The 16,814-nt window shown below is 45.8% G+C and overlaps 1 protein-coding gene across 1 annotated transcript in view; it reads right to left on the reverse strand.

Moving 5' to 3' along the window:
- Mkl1 (megakaryoblastic leukemia (translocation) 1) overlaps window positions 1-16,814 on the reverse strand; it is a 95,146-nt gene that overhangs the window by 23,054 nt on the left and 55,278 nt on the right. Inside the window, exon 2 of the mRNA XM_012515466.2 lies at window positions 10,418-10,483. Coding sequence (XP_012370920.2) covers window positions 10,418-10,483 — 66 coding nt within the window. The remainder of the gene's footprint in view (window positions 1-10,417; window positions 10,484-16,814) is intronic.

A 16,814-nucleotide genomic window follows, 5' to 3' on the forward strand; every position in this document is an offset into this window, starting at 1 on the left:
GTGCAGTACTGGAAACAACACGCTAAGTTCTGGTGCTTCCTTGTGCAGCCTTCCAGTGAGAGGATGTGCAACACTGTCCCAGGAGAAGCCATGGCGGGAAATAAAGGAAGAACCTCTGAGGTATGCAAGGGTTGTTATGACAGAAGTGGAAAGCTGCCCTTAAAGACCCATGACTGGCACACATGAGCAGCAACCCATAGGGTTGAAAACCAAGGGGGTCCTGCTCGCCTCTGCACCTCCCACCCAGCCCCACCAATTACAGGTCCTGGTCTGACAGTTTTCACTTTCAAGTTGAAATTTAGGTGACAGCACAGCAGGGTACCATCACAAAATTTCCACATGAGCAACAACTATATAGAGACTCTCAGGAATTAACAAGGGGTCTAGAGCCAGGACACCCAAATCAGACCTGCCTTCATCTTTCAGGGGCAGTGTGACCAGGGGCATCCTTAAGACGAGCAGATCCTCAGCCACAAACTGGCCACTGCGCTTGTACTGCACTGGGCGAGAGTCGGTGTCAGCATTACACAAAGTGAAAGTGCTCTGCCACCCGCTAGCAGCTTGTGTCACCTACGGCCCTGTGTCACCGTCTTGACCCTTTCACCTGTCTCAGCCTGGCCTGAAAGCAGCAGCAGGGTGTGAAGTCAAGTGCTAAGAGCTCAAATGGGCCTGACTTCCATTTTTTTCCCCCTCTGCTCTCATCTGTCACATTACAGTGCCTACCAAAATGTCCTGCAGTGAAGACTGTTAACCAGAGAGGTGTCTCAATAGTTCCTTGGCCTGAACATGACAAAACTAAGTTCGCTTGATTCAAAGGGCTTGGGGGGTGGGCGTGGGGGACAAGGGACCACGCTTTCTGGGGCAAGCAGAGGTCCAAAGTCACTGTCATGAAGCACATCCTGTTTTGGTATGCAAGCTTGCCACCACCCCTGTTTTGGCACCTGATGTGTCACCCCCACCCAAACCAGCCGGAAAGCCAACCACTGAAAAGGAAGGTAAGAAGGGGAGACCCAAGGTTGCTAAACCTGTTCCTTCCCAGGGCAGGCTGCTTGAGAGCCTCCCACTGTCGACCCACTGGTGGTGGAAGGGGCCAAGACTGGGACAGATGGCCACATAGGCTTGTCTCACAGAAGAGTCAGCAGACACAGCTAATTCCAAGGGTTAAAAGATTAGGGGACAACTCTTAATCTGGCTGCTACAGTGCAGGTGCTCATTCCCCAAACTCCCACCTGGAAAGATGCAGCCCTGAGCCCAGTGCAGGTAGGAGGCAGTGGAGCCTGAAAGAGGCTAAAGTGGGAAGAGTGGGGGCCCAGCCCTTGCACCTCCTCATGGCTGCGAAGCAAGCAGTGCCTTTCCTCTCACAACAGCCCCAGGACGGACGCATCCGGGACTGCAGCTTGAGGACTGCGAGTCTCACAAGCCTCCCTGTCCAGCTGAGCGTCTTCGGGGTTCTGTTACAGTGATGGAATCTAACACGCGGACCTTCCAGGCTTCTCTTGGACGTACACCAGCCAAGTTTATGTCTGGCTTCCCTTCTTTTTCAAGTTTAATTTTTATTTTTCAAAAATTTTTATTAGTACATCTGCAGTATATAATGATGACCCTCATCGTGGAGAGCTGATACAAGGACTGAATCTGGCTTTCACACCACAGCGCAACCTAATGCTTCAGAGGTCAGTCTGCTGTCATTGCGGTACACACTCCTTGGATAAAGCTCAAAACAAAATAGAACAATATGCCTATGAATGTGCCCATGTCACCCGCTCAGATACACACTACGAGCCATTCTGTCCTTTTGCAAATAAAATCCCTAAAGAATTTCTAGGCTAAAGGATATTAAATCAGCATCACCATCAGATATCTATCTGGGCTCCCTGGGCATGTGATTCTTTGGAATTCATACTGTTTCGGTAAAATTTGTGTAAGTTATTTATTTTTAAGCTTTTATTTTTTAATTTTTATTTATGTGTGTGTGTGTGTGTGTGTGTGGCCAGCTCAGCCCACCAGGGGGCGGGGCTGGCTGGCATGTGGTGCTGGGGGATTGAACCCGGTCTCTGTGCTTTGCTAAGCTTGTTCTAAGTAGGTGCTTTAGACCACTGAGCCATCTCACCAGCCCTGTGTGAGTTATTTATAACCTGTATCTCATGTTATCTTTTTTTTTTTTTCCTCATGTTATCTTGAGAAACTTTGGCTTTAGCTAATTCAAATGAAGAACAGGTCATGATCTGGATACAGGAGCACACACCTATAATCTGGGCTACTCAGGAGGCTGAGGCAGAAGGATCTCAAGTTTTTTTCTTCCTTTTTTAAATGTATTTAGTACAGGGTCTCACTACCCAGATTGGACTCATAGTGATCCTCCTGTTTTCAGCCTCCCAAGTACTGGGATTACAGGGGCGCGCCACCACGCCCAGTCTCAACTGCTGTCTCAGTGCACCCCGGGGGTGGGGCCAGCATGGCACACTGGGGATTGAACCCTAGTCTTGTCCCTGCTTAGCTTTAGTCTGCTGAGCTATCTAGCCAGCCCAGGATCCCAAGTTTGAATTCTGCCTGGGCAGCCTAGCTAGCAACACCCTGTCTCAAATTTTTTAAAAAGGGCTGGGGGTGTATCTTAGGGGTAGATCTCCCCTGGATTCAGTTCCCCAGTACTGAAAAGAGGGCCAGAGAGGTGGGGGAGGGGTAGAAAGAAAAGAAGGAAATTCAGCATCTCCTGTTTAACACAGCCTAACAATCTGCCCAGCTTCAACACAGGAATGAGGTTAGCTTCAACCCTACAGTAAGGATATATCACCTCAGGGGCCTGCCCATTAGCTCAGTTGTTTAAGTGCCTGCTTAAGCAAAGCAGTCAAGCTCAGGATTCTGTAGTTCGATCCCCAGATCCTCACGCCTCACCACACCTGCCTTAAGGCAGTTTGAGCCAGCTAAAAATAAATAAATAAATAAAAGATTTATCATCTTGTGTGGTGGCTGTTTTATGTTTCTATGAGAAAAGGTCTCCCAGTATGTTGCAGGCTGGCCTTGAATATGTTGCAGCAGCAGAGTGTGTGATTAGCTGAGAAAATCAGGCCCTAAAACCTATCGGACAAAATAAATTACTTGTTTTTTTCTTTTTTCCCCTTCTCCAGCACTGGGATTGAATTTAGGACCTTCTCACTGAGCTATACTCATTGTGCTTTTTAAAATTTTGAGGCAGGGTCTTGCTAAATCACTACATTACTCAGGCTAGGTTTGAAGCTGTAACCCTCCTGCCTCAGCCTCCCAGAGTGCTGGGACTGCGGGCATGCCCCGCCATGCCCAAAAAGTGACTTCTACAGGAGTTGCCAAGGCATCAATGATCCTAATGATCTTTCTCCCTCAGTCTCCCAAGTGCTGGGATTATAGGCATGTGCCACCACCCCTGGTACTTCCCCAAAAAAATTTTTAAAGAAAATGAAAAAACTATCTCTTCTATGCAAAGATATCTCTGTACCTAAAAAACTACATGGGTTGTGCGAACCCTAACCCTGAGAGTAAGCATCTAAAGGCAGTGAGCGCCAGGGCAATGACCCCGCCTGCAGAGGGCTAAAGGCAGTGCTGGGGAGGCCTTTCCTGAGCTCCTCCTGGAAGGGTCTGGCTGGATTTTAGCCCAGCTTCGGCGGCTCACAGTGGTAGCAGTTCATCTTAAATCTTGTAACCCGAAAATAAGTGAGCAGGAGGAGCTGGGGTACAGCCCAGCAGCAGAGTGTGTGATTAGCACGCACAAGGCCCTAGATCAATCCCAAGCACAAAAAAGGGGGTGCAGGAAGGAGGTAAGAATTTCTTAGCTGCACCACAGCAATCAGTCCCAACACTCCCTGGCATTACATAACCTTTTGTTGACGGTAAGAAACTAGTTGGTGCAGAGACTGGAACTGGAACAGACTTTTCAGCTAACTTGGAGCACAGTAAAATGATGGCTGAGATCAGCAACGGGTGTTACACTGGGGCAGACTCTCTGTTTAGACCACGTGGCCAACACTGACAGCTGAAAAGTGACAAGGCAATCAAAGTACAGAATCGGAGGGGTGGAGTGTGAAGATGTGGTAAAGCTTATTAAAAATGCAGATCCGTAGGACTCTGCCACATATTGGAAGCCATGCTTTTCAGTCTCAATGTGAGATGCACAGGGCCTATTGGCAAACCTACGCACCACTCCAAACTAGCTGGCTGACTGCTTCACTTTTCTACTTGGCAACATGACCTTCTGAGGGCCAGCAAGTCTGATGCCCCTCTAGATTGTCACCAACTGGCTGCCCCCACTGCACTGCGCTGCCTTAGGTCCCCTGTTTTCTCCTGACCACTCAGAGGGAATGATCATCTATGGCACTTGGGGCTGGGGATGGGGGGGACGACACGCAAGGAAACACCATCTGAAATGAAATGGCAAATGCTGCATGTTGCTCAGAATAGCGTCTGCCTAGCTGTGTGAAAGCCAGGGTTCACCCTTGTTGCAGTAAGCAAACAAATAAGAGAAGATGAGCTCACTGAGAAAACCAGGCCTAAAACCTATCGGACAAAATAAATTACTTGTTGTTTTGTTTTGTTTCTCCCTTCTCCAGCACTGGAATTGAATTTAGGACCTTCTCACTGAGCTATACTCATTGTGCTTTTTAAAATTTTGAGGGGGCCGGGGAGATGGCTCAGTGGAATAAGCGCTTCCCTGGCAAGTGCAGGGGCCTGAGTTCAATCCCCAGTTCTGCAAAATAAATAAATTAATAAATTAATTAAAATACAATTTTGAGGCAGGGTCTTGCTAAATCACTACATTACTCAGGCTAGGTTTGAAGCTGCAACCCTCCTGCCTCAGCCTCCCAGAGTGCTGGGACTGCGGGCATGCCCCGCCATGCCCAAAAAGTGACTTCAGGAGTTGCCAAGGCATCAAGATTTTCCACGATCTGTGTGTGGGGAACTAATGCACTGGAGTTACCTATAACATTAGAACATGATGCTGCTCTGTGCTTTTTCTCAAGGGGTCAGTGTGGACAACAGGCGGAAGAAGAAACATGAGGCCACAGATTTCTTCTCATTTGCCTGGGTCAGGAAAACTTCACGTTTTCCGCTAAGAGCTCATTCCTCTGTACCAAGTCTCGCTGTGAGAACACTTCTCCTGCTTTCCAGCTTTGCCCTATGACCCCTTTCTCTGCATTTCCTCCAGGACACAGCCACATTCCTGGCTGTCACAAGCTCTGGACGTAAAGGCCTGTCCCCTGTCTGTACCACTTTCCCTTCCCTCAAGACATACGGTGCACTGGTGGCATCTGAGAAGGCTGAGGGTGAGGGCCTCTGCTGTGCAGCACTCTGTGCCTGGCAAGGCTCAAGGGGCATTAAGAACCATCGGAGAAGGGTAGCCATGGCCCTCTGCTACCCCAAGGCCATGGGCCTCAACAAGGGCCACAAGGTGACTAAGGATGTGAGCAAAGGGGCCAGGGAGATGGCTCAGTAGAATAAGTGCATCCCTGGCAAGCACAAGGGCCTGAGTTCAATCCCCAGTTCTGCCAAAAAAAAAAAAAAAAAGAATGTGAGCAAACCGCGTCGCAGACGCCTCACTAAACACACCATGTTCGTGCAGGACATGATCCGGGAGGTGTGCGGCTTCACCCCCTACAGTGGTGCGCTGTGGAGCTGCTCAAGGTCTCCAAGGACAAACGCACCCTCAAGTTCATCAAGAAAAGGGTGAGGACGCACATCCGCACCAAGAGGAAGCGTGAGGAGCTGAGCAGCGTGCTGGCCGCCATGAGGAAGGCGGCTGCTGAGAAGGACTGAGCCCCTCCGGAATAAAGCTTTGCAGGAAAGGGCGGGGGGAGACATTAAATTTGAGCCAAATGTTTACACAATGAGAATAAAAGATACTGGGAAATGATCCTATTTAATACCAAGTAGAAACCAGCTTCATACCCCATAGCTAAAATGCATGAACCTGGGGGCCGAGGAGATGGCTCAGTGGAATAAGCGCTTCCATGGCAAGCACAAGGGTCTGAGTTCAATCCCTGGTTCCGAAAAAAATAAAATAAAATAAAATAAAATAAAATAAAATGCATGAACCTCAAGCAGCAGAGAGGTTTGCAGGAATTAGAGGACTGTGCAACCCTAAAAGCTCTGGAAAGGCCATCCCCCAACTCTGAATAACACACAGAAACAAGAAGGACCCTGAAGAGATGCGAGTCACTGCAGCTCATCGTGGCCTGCAGATCCTACCATGTCTAAAGCAAAAGCTAGGGTTTCCTGGGAGCTTGTATAAGGGTTCTGCAAAATGAGTGGGGTGGATTTTTTCTTCCCAGAATTTGAAAAAAGGCTGGAATGAGAAACTGATAAAGGTATAAACCAGAAATGATGAGATAAAATAGAGCCCTAACAACCCTGATATGTCCCTGGCTTGAGAGCCCTGCTTTCCTTCTAGGAATGTGTAAGGAATTTTAATCCAAGGGAGTGTAAAGTTCGCAAAGACAGCAGGGAGACAGGGGATGGGAGATTGCGGCTGTGGTCAGGGACTGCAGGCGTGGGGAGGTGGGGCTACTCTGGACAGCAGAAACAGCAAGCCTCCTCTACGGGCATCCAGGACCCTACCCACGCATCCTCGGGTACACAGACGGACAGGCAGGGTGTTCACACCAGAAACTATCCTCAACATTCTTGCTTATAACCTGAGTCTGCTACCGCCTTCCTTCCCTGGAACGCACAAAAGCAAGACTGCTCACAGGTGACACTGGTGGCGAGGAGAAGAGGCCGTATTTTATTCCAAACAGAAAGGCGATTATTCTCACTTCATAGATACAGAGAACAACACATAGTACACCATTACAGACAGAACAATTCTGAAGCACGCCTGACAACATGGGAACATTTTCCAAATTCCACCTAGAGAATTCCAGCAGATTTATAACCAAGTAGTATTTGTTCTGGTCTGTCTGATACTCACATGCACAAGCACACATTTGCGGACAGCGTATGCATGCATGCTGGAGACTGAACCGAGGGTCTTCTCACTGAGCTAAATCCCCAGCCCCACCTCCAGATTCGGAGACCGACTCTCGACTCTCACCCAGTCATCCAGGCTGGGCCTGAATGTGCAATCCCACTGTCTCGGCCTCCTGGAGTTCTGGGTTTACACATATGTACTGCCACACCCAGCTACACATCCCTGTTTAAAAGTGGCTGCCTTCATTCATTCATTTAGGACCAGAAACATAAATTATATATATATTTGAGACAGGGTCTCACTATGCAGTTTAAGTTGGCCCCGAACTCACTATGTAGCCCACGCTGGCCTCGAGCCCAGTGATCCTCTTGCCTCAGCTCCAAAGTGCTGGTATTACAGATGGGCAATCTAGCAAATGTTACACTGGCAAAAAAGGATACATCTGGCAAACAATATCTGAAGTATCATTTGTTTTTGTTGTTTTTATTGTCGTTTTGGGGGATTTTGGGTGCTGGAAATCAAACTCTGGGCCTCATGCTTGCCAGGCAGGCGGCTATGCCGCGGAGCTAAATCCCTGGCCCTAGTGGCATTTAACACCAGACACTCCAAGGAATCCTACGGAAACTGTGATTGATAAATTCTATAACAATGATCTGTAGTAGTGCCTGTTACTGAATGAAAGACAGGAAGAATAACCCAAGGCTTCACCCTCTACGTGGCTTTTTAATCCCAAGAAATAACATGATGCTCTCCGAACTGACAGTGTGACCTGAAAGGTACATAGACACTGTGAAAGGGAAAGAACCTGTTCAAAGGGAGGGAGGAACCGGAGTGAGGAAAAAGACAGGAGGGGAGGCGGGGAGATACCTTCTGTAGGCATGTAGGGCAGCTTGATAATTCTGCTGACTTCTACTGCTTTACAGAGGGGAGCAGCTGATGCTTTTTTTTTTTTTAGTCTTCAATTTCTCATAATTTTTTAAAACCAATTTTTACATGCTTCTATCTGGTAACCTGAACAACTAATTTGAGACAATATTATACAGTACAGCAGTAACCATTTTCTTTTTTGCGGAACTGGGGATTGAACTCAGGCCCTGGAGCTTGCCTACTGAGCTATCTCCTCAGCCCCCAGCAACCATTTTCAAATTCCTATTGTTTTGTTGGGTGAAGTTCTGTATCATTTCTTTTCTTTTTTTTTTTTTTTTAATGTATTTTAGTACGAAGTCCACAGGGTGTACAGGGTCTTATTACACAGATCAGACTCGCAGTGATCCTCCTGTTTTCAGCCTCCCAAGCGCTGGGATTACAGGTGCGTGCTACCACACCCAGGCTCAATCACCATCTCAGTGCACCCCAGGGATGGGGCCGGCTGGGCACACCAGGGATCGAACCCCAGCCACTGTGCTCTGCCTAAGCAGGCGCTTTAGCTATCTGGCTGGCCCTCGTTTCTTTTTTCTTTTACATTTTGTATTCTCTTTAGAGAGAGAGAGAGAGAGAGAGAGAGAGAGAGAGAGCGCGCGCAAGCGCACGAGCGAGCTAACAGTATGACAACAGCATCTCATGGATCAGCACTGCCCTTGTTTTGTAAATGGACAACTGTGGTTACCTCAATTTTAGTTATTTGATGCCTTACGGGAAAGGCAGCATGCCTATATTTTAAATTTCTGTAGTGTGCAAAGGAGATACTGGACCAGGGAAATGGCTCAGTAGAGTAAGTGCTTGCCTGGCAAACGCAAGGGCCTGAGTTCAATCCCCAATTCCGCTTAAATAAATAAATAAATAAATAAAATAAAAGCAGACACTAACTGTACAATTTCTTTTGTGAAAGGGAGAAACAGATGAGATGCTGGCTAGCTTGCTTCTCTATAAGATGTGTGGAATGGCAGGTCTGGAGTGTTTTGCACTGTGCGATGCCCACCTGCCCACTACTACTGACCCCACTGCATAGGCCACGTGACACTAAGGACTGGAGGATGGGTCCTTCACTGGAGAACCATAGCAGACGGCACACTAAACAAACTGCAGACAACGAAAAGATTACCTTGGGTGTTAGGCTCCTTTGCTGATGCCCAGCATAGAAACAGATCTCTGGCTGCTTACATGTGCTTTAGGTTCTAATTCTTAGAAACTGACTACCATAATACAAATCAAATACCACCTCATTAAAGGCCTTCAGTGGCTTCCTAAGGTACTTACGATCACACACACCCCTCCTCGGGGCAGCTGGCAGGCTCCGGATCTGGTCTCCACCTGCCTGCGTCTCCCTCCCTCCACCTCAGTGACGCTGGCCTCCCTGACGGTCTCTCAGCACACCCAGCTCTCGCCTGCACCCGGGCCTCACGCTTCTGTTTCCTTTGCTCTGCATCACTCTCCCACTGTCTGATAGCAGCTCCAACTTCCCTGAGGAGCTCAGCTTAAGGATCACTTCGGGGAGTCCTGTCTTGGCCATCTCATCCAAGGTGGCCCCATCCAGTCCTACCTCTTGCCAACACCTCCACCAGCTAATTTGTCACAGCACTTCCCAGGCTCTCAAATGATCTTGTTTCATTTTCATAAGCAATCTGGACCTTCTACATATAAGCGTCCAGAGAGCAGGTGACTCTCTTGTACTCTCCATCAGCACATATTAATACGCTGAGTGAATGTTAGAAATATGGTGGCAGCAGAGCAGCAGGCAGAGTTAAAGCAGAAAACGTCAATTCTCCCACAGTGAAGCCAGACGCTGCTCCACGATATATATAAATTTTGCTTCATTAGGGTGTATCCAAGTGGTGATGGCACATAAACAGAAGGGGGAGAGCCTACGCTCTCTGCTGACAACTCAGAAAGAAATGTCAAAAAGAGCAAATTCATGTCGGTTCCAGCTTTCCCTCCATTTATAACGCCACTGGTATTTAAAGCAGATTTTCTTTTTTCTAACAGATTCCAATGTTTGGTTTCATTTCTCCCCCAAGGGCTGCAGCTGTGCCCCCACCATGGCAGCACTCTGGCTCTACTCAGTCGTGCTCCTTCCCATGCTGCCCTGGGTACCCCAGTCCTTCTCTCTCAGCTCAGCTGGAGTTCACTGAAAATACCTACTCAAAGCAGGTGGGGAAAAGGCTTCTTGTCTTAACCACCTGAACGTGAAGCAAAGCATATGCAAGAAATGGGTTCTTTCTCACAACACCTCAGCACAAAACATGTACCTCTCGTAAAGGAAAAGTAACAAGGTATAGAAAGCCTCTGATAGGTGCAGCTCAAAAAGGGGTGATTCACTGGCGCCCTTCCGGCTAATGCTGTTTGTCTCACTGAACTTGATCAATGAGGACAGTTATCTTAGCTCTTTAGGGATTGAAGACGCCTACAGTGGGAAAAACGCACAAGAGAGAAGCATGAAAAATCAATCCGGTCTCCCTTGTCTTACGTGAGATGCTTCCAAGCACCCAGCGTCCACACAACCACACCCTAAAGGCAACTGTGTCCACTGCTGAGAGAGGCACTTACGCGGCATGATCCCTTGGCTCACCAGCTCCTCCCGGGTGCGGCGCTGCTGGAGCTTCAACTGCAGCACTGCAGGGCAGCAAAGAGAGAGGAGAGACGAAGCATCAGTTGGGTATTCCACCTCGAAAGACACATTTTCACATGTAAAGAAAATTTAAAAACAGAAGGGTATAGCATGAAAGAGTGAGCTCTTCAATTGCAACTGTGTGTAATTGCAGAAGTGGCCTGATACAGCATCGTTTCCGTATTCTGCTGTGGGCGGCGAGAGGAAGTTGCGAAGTGTCTTGCAGGGCGATAACAATCCACAAAGTTCGAGAGTCTTGCCTCTTGCTCAAAACCTCCTACAACATTAGGTCCTCCTCTAAGACTGAAAAACACCAATTCTGAACTTAAAATATAATGAGGACCAGCATGCAGCTTAAAGAGCTTTCCAAGCGCTGTGTGCTCTTTAGTGAACACTTACACTGTTACTGTTAAGGATGGTGGGCGATGCAGTTTCTCTCAGGGACCAGGAAGTACTGGATAGTTGTAAAATATTTTCTTTTGTATCTAAAACTTACAGCTATTTTCACCAAGCCATGCATTTCCCTAGACTATCAGGTATTTTACCATTAGTACACTTCATTTCCTCTTCTCACGAAGCCTTTTCTGAGTGACGCTAGGTAACTTTTCATATAAGCTAGATGATTAAAGCACATCTGGGCGAGCAGAGAATAAGGCATGTTTCTCCTGTTTTCACTCTAGACACACTAAACAACTTAACAGGAATTTTTTATTAAGTTTAAAGTTAATTTTACCTATTTCAGAAGCCTGTGGAACCTCATGAGTGTAACGACTACACAATGTGCACCATGATGGTGCAGCCATTGTCCAGAGACTACGTGAGAAGTTCAGAAGGGGTTAGGTGCGTCCCACAGGCAAAGGGAAGCCCCCTTCGTGACAGGTCTTCGACTGTAGGGGCTCTGCACGTCCTGAAGCCACAGTGCCCAATTTAGGCCTTTTCCACAAACCAGTATTTGGGGAGGCCGCTAAGAACAGGAGAACAAACATAAGCCTCCTGACTATGTCTCAGACTTACTAATTCAAAGCAGAACTCACCTTCCTCCAAAAAGCTCAGCCTGCTTTCCATCTTCTCACCTGGTCAGGGGTCGCTCACTGCCTTCCCAAGTACTACTATGTATCCTCTGAGCCTGCTTCAACTCCTCCACCTCCCCACTCTTAGTATTTTACCTCGCAAGCTTTCCCAGGCTGCAGTGGAAGCTCCCGGCTGCACCCTCACCTGGACTCTGCCATTCCCTAGGCGTTCCACTCACAGCTGCCTGCTAGTCTTCCCCACCTTTTTTATGCTCTTCACCTGGAAATGCCCACCTTCTTTATCCGACCTTCTAGGCTCTCCAGAATTTCTCTGGGCTTCCTGTGAGCTCTCTTTTACTGTTACGAAAGGTACTGCAGGATCTGACTCTGTGAAGTAGTTATCCCCTGAACATGTCTCTTACTAGCTCATAAAGTCCTGAAGGGTGAGGAATATTCCCATTGATCTGTGCTTCCATAACTTCACACACAGTAGGTTTTTTTTTTTTAAAGTTTATTTATTGTGTGTGTGTGTGTGTGTGTGTGTGTGGCCAGCTCAGCCCACCAGGGGGCGGGGCTGGCTGGCATGTGGTGCTGGGGGATTGAACTGCAGTCCCTGTGCTTTGCCAAGCTTGTTCCAAGTAGGTGCTTTAGACCACTGAGCCATCTCGTCAGCCCCCACAGTAGGTTTTTAATAACTGTCTTGAACTGGATCTCGAAACAGCAACACACACACACACAGTCTGAGAAATGTAACCAAGAGATTATTATTTTATCTTTTTTTTTTTTCCAGAACTGGGGACTGAACTCAGGACCTTGCACTTGCCAAGCAAGCACTTATTCTATTGAGCTGTTTTCCCAGCTGAGATTATTATTTTACAGATTAACATTTAAAACAAAGCCTTGAAGAAGTAAGTAGATAAAATAGCAACAACCACAGTAGAAGCTGACATTTAGAGAATGTATTTTGTTCTATATGCTTCTGTGATTTCAATAATTTAATCGCCACTCTATGGTGACAGGTACTACTAAACCCATTTTACAGGAAAGGAGAATTAGGCCTGGAGGATTTAAGTAAACATTTTGGGGGCCAAATATTCTGGTTCCAGAACCCGAGCTCCTCACTTTGCTTTTCCAGCACCTCCTGGAAACTTGCTGCACTGAGTTAACACAGCTGGAGTATGAACACCTTGGTTCATCACTGTCACTAGTGACAGCACGAAAGGGCTGAAGAAAATGGCTGTTTCAGACCAGGGTCAAAGGCCTTTAGATGCCAACTTCAGTAAAACGAATTTAAATTAATCTAGGAACTTGATTTCAGAATAAACTATAACAGATCAGCAACACCAACAAATATTTTTATAAAATATGAATAATAGAAACCACTGCATATGTTTTGATGTATCAAACTACGTTAAACAACTGATGTGCTTTTAACTAATCTCTCTAAAGGGTGGGGGTGTAGCTCAGTGGTAGAGCACTTGCCTAGCATGCGTGTAAGGCCCTGGGTTCCAGCCCCAGCACTGGAAGGAAAGAACGACAATGAAACAAGAAACCCTGTGAGGATGGTATAATCATCACCTATGCTTTACAGAAGAGGAAACTAAAGAACAGACCTTTAAAATTCTGCCTTTTATCACATAACTCAAAGGTGCTGGAACTGTATTAACACTCAGGTCTCTAACTACGAAGTGTGAGCAGTTTATAGTGTGCAATATGTCTTTGTAAGAAAGAAAAGGGAAAGCCCAGTAGGAATAAGGGAAAAAGGGATAAAAGCGTAACTATGTGTCATAAAGCCCCGTGTAAGATACACTACATGAAAATGATTAAACTTAACAAATAATTTTATTTCAGGACTTTGGGAAACAAGGCAATTCAATAGGACTATTTCATGCCTTTTCCCCCCTTAGTACCGGGGATCGAACTCAGGACCTTGCGCTTGCCAGGCAGGCACTTATGCCACCGGGCTATTTCCCCAGCCAAGCCTATTTCAAAGAAACAAATAATTAGTGAAAGCACAGGCTATCACCCAAGAATAAGTTTGAATTATCAATCAATAGTCCTCCTAAGTACACTGCACAGGGGCAGAGTTACAAGGGCTATTATATAAACTTGCTGAGTGAAAAAATTCCTTCCTGGCTTCACAAAAACAAAAGAATCTGTGAGAATTAATATGCTTGTTCTTTAATTGATTTCTGCTTCAAGTTCTTCATGGCAAGCACAGCAAAGATCCATTCAGATACGCACAGAGCTCTAGTTCAAAGAGGAAAGCTCATCTAATAAGCTTTTCAATTTTGAAAACGAAAGGAAATTACAGTTCAGTTACCTGAAAATTCCATCTCATATTTCCCAGAATTTAATTCTCAACTCCATGCTTATCTAAAATCTGGCCAAGTTTCCTATTAAAACAGAATGTACTATGCCTCAGTATTTTCTTGAATATTGCTCCCAGCTGACTGCAGGTACGTACACATTCCTTAACTACCTCCAGTTATATCTAACAATGTTTACACGAGGGGGAATGACTGAAGCAGCAAATGGTCATTTATGGCTGAACTGTTTTATTTTACTTGCCTGCGTAGATTTTCATTGATCCTTCTATAATTTTCAACTACAGTGACACGGCATTTCTATAAATTTCCTTCTTCCATAGTTATCTTTTGATCCCTTTTAATTCTAAGTACTCGCGATACAATGATTCTACACTTCTAGGCCTTAGGAACTACTTTAGAAAATGTAATAGCTCGCTTTCAGTACACTCCACGGAGCTGTATGTTCATGATCACTGCTGAAGCCACCTCTGTCAGGAGCATATTTCAGGGACCACAACTTTAATGCTCAGACAGTCTCAAAAGAAAAAAAAAGTCTAAAACCAGTTCGACTAATTTATTTTCACAGACAGTGCAAGTCAGGAGATCTGAGGAGTAAGAATGTGACTAACCGACTTTGCTGTACATCTCTGCTTAGATTTCCTCATTACACCCTAAGTCAAAAGCCAACAGAAATACCTACTTGTGCACAAATCTAAGGCTTTATGCCTTCACTGTTACTGAACCCCACAAATTTATATATCATCTGTTTCTAAACAGGTCTGTGTGAGCAACCTATATATAGCTGAACAGACGTCTTTAAAGAGATGGATGGTGAATCAACTGACCTGCCTGCCAGTAAAGAATGGGAAGAAAAATAAAAACACAAAGTGGGAACCCCGAGGCCAGTGGTGCGAACCCATGACACGCGCACTGCATCTCACCAGAAGTTCTACAAAGCTCTTCGCCATCACTGACCGCCCTAGGAACTCCTTTCCCCATGAAAATTATCAAGGTTTTCTCCTGCCCTGAACATCTTTCCCCTTCTATCCTTCAGAGAGCAGCCCCAGAATACAGAAGCAAATCCAACTTAACCCAGCACTGGACACCACCACCTCTAGCTTTAAACTGGAAAATATGTTTTACTGGAAGATCAGATTAACCTTATGGGAAGCTTAATATGGTGATAAACAGAATATTCCTCTTTGAAGCAGTGAATTATGCCTATTTTATTGGTTTGTTTAATTCCATATGCCTAAAAAATCACTTAGCAACACCCAAATGGTAAGAACAATCGCTCAGAACTAGAGGCAATTCTGAACACTCACTAGTTTCGTTCTTAGAATGTACAATTAAGAGTAGGTAAAAGGTACCCCCAAGAGAAATCCTGCTGCCCGCATTACTTCCTAGCATCACCAGTGCCGGAGGGCCTGGGAGCTGAGCTGGGGAGAGTGCTGCCTATTCATTCCCCTGATAGGAATTTATTCAATCGCCTATGGTCTCTGTTCATAGGAAGCCTTCAGTCCAGCGAGGAAACAGACAACACTGACAGCAAACAGATTTGTACAAGTTGTAATAAATGTTTTAGGGCTGGAGAGATGGCTCAGTGGTCTAAAGCACCTACTCGGAACAAGCTTGGCAAAGCACAGGGACCGCGGTTCAATCCCCCAGCACCACATGCCAGCGAGCCGCGCCCCCCTGGTGGGCTGAGCTGGCCACACACACACAATGAATAAATAAATAAATAAATAAATAAATAAATGTTTTAAAGGACAGAACAAACTGTAGGAAAGGATAAACTATCAGACACTACAATCCACAGTGTTTCTTCCTTCAATGTTCTGTGACGACTAACTTTTCCCATTTACAGTCTGCCATCAGACAGTCAACTGTTTTAACATACTGAAGCTCCTGAAAAAAGAGACTTGAAAAGAAAGCCTAAGAATGTATAAGTTACAGCACACAAACTCACTTATTCCCACTGCTGTAGTTCTATCTGTGTAGCTGCTAGGGTTACGGAAGCAGTTGGTCTGTGTGTCTTTGCCTCAGATCCATGTTGCATTCAATTCTCCCCTAGCTCTTCAATAAGGCTTCTCTTCTTTGGTATTCACTGTAGAAATATGAGGGTCCAGGCACTGCTTGTTGCTAGAGATGACAGATACAGCCCCTGCTTGTAGTGGTGGTCCCAGGTTCAAGAGGAACGAACATGAAAGTAGCACCAAGAAGTGTGAAGTATGTTTTCAAAGGTAACAGATACCACCTCCAAACTAAGCAGCTAAGACCACTCCCACGCCTCCACTCTGCATTCAAGCACCGCATCCTCACAGACTCCCAAGTCAAGGCTCCTTTAAGGATGCGCACTGAAGAATACATGGTTCTCCTTCTCACCACGCTCTTACTGGAAAAAGAGGATTCAGATCGCCACAATGCTATCTGAAAGGTGTTAATGTCTAAAATAAGCCTATCTGGCAGACTCATACTTAAAAGGATGTAGGTAAGCATAACTCTGGCTAGTACACAGCCCAATATGGGCTTGCTGTGCTCCTAAAGATCACTGCCAAGTCTGTCTTATCTAGCCTTACGTATACTACGCATGAAAAGAAATGTTAGTTTCTTTGAGACGACAAAATTTAAAATAGTTAATATATCTCTTAGGTCTTATGACAGGAGGACAATACTACCTAACATTGGAAGTCAGAAAGGAAAGCAGATATGGATACATCTGAGCTCCCTAATGCTAAATGAAATAAATCAGACACAGAAAGTTAAATATCATGTGGTTTCTCTTATCTGAGGGATATGAAATATAATTTAATGTGTAAAATATAAGAAAGATGATAGGATGGAGATAGGCTTTGTGGAGATGAGAAAGGAACTGGGAAATGGGAGGAGAGGAAAGGGAGGAGAGGGGTAGGAGAAGTAAAAAGGGATTAAGATGTGATACGTATATAAACCAATAACCCACAATGAATATAGTATGTATCATACACATACACTGATAATTTTTTTTTAAAAAAAAA

The sequence above is a fragment of the Octodon degus genome, unplaced genomic scaffold (genome assembly GCF_000260255.1).
Source record: "Octodon degus isolate 3935 unplaced genomic scaffold, OctDeg1.0 scaffold00064, whole genome shotgun sequence".
Lineage (NCBI taxonomy): Eukaryota > Metazoa > Chordata > Mammalia > Rodentia > Octodontidae > Octodon > Octodon degus.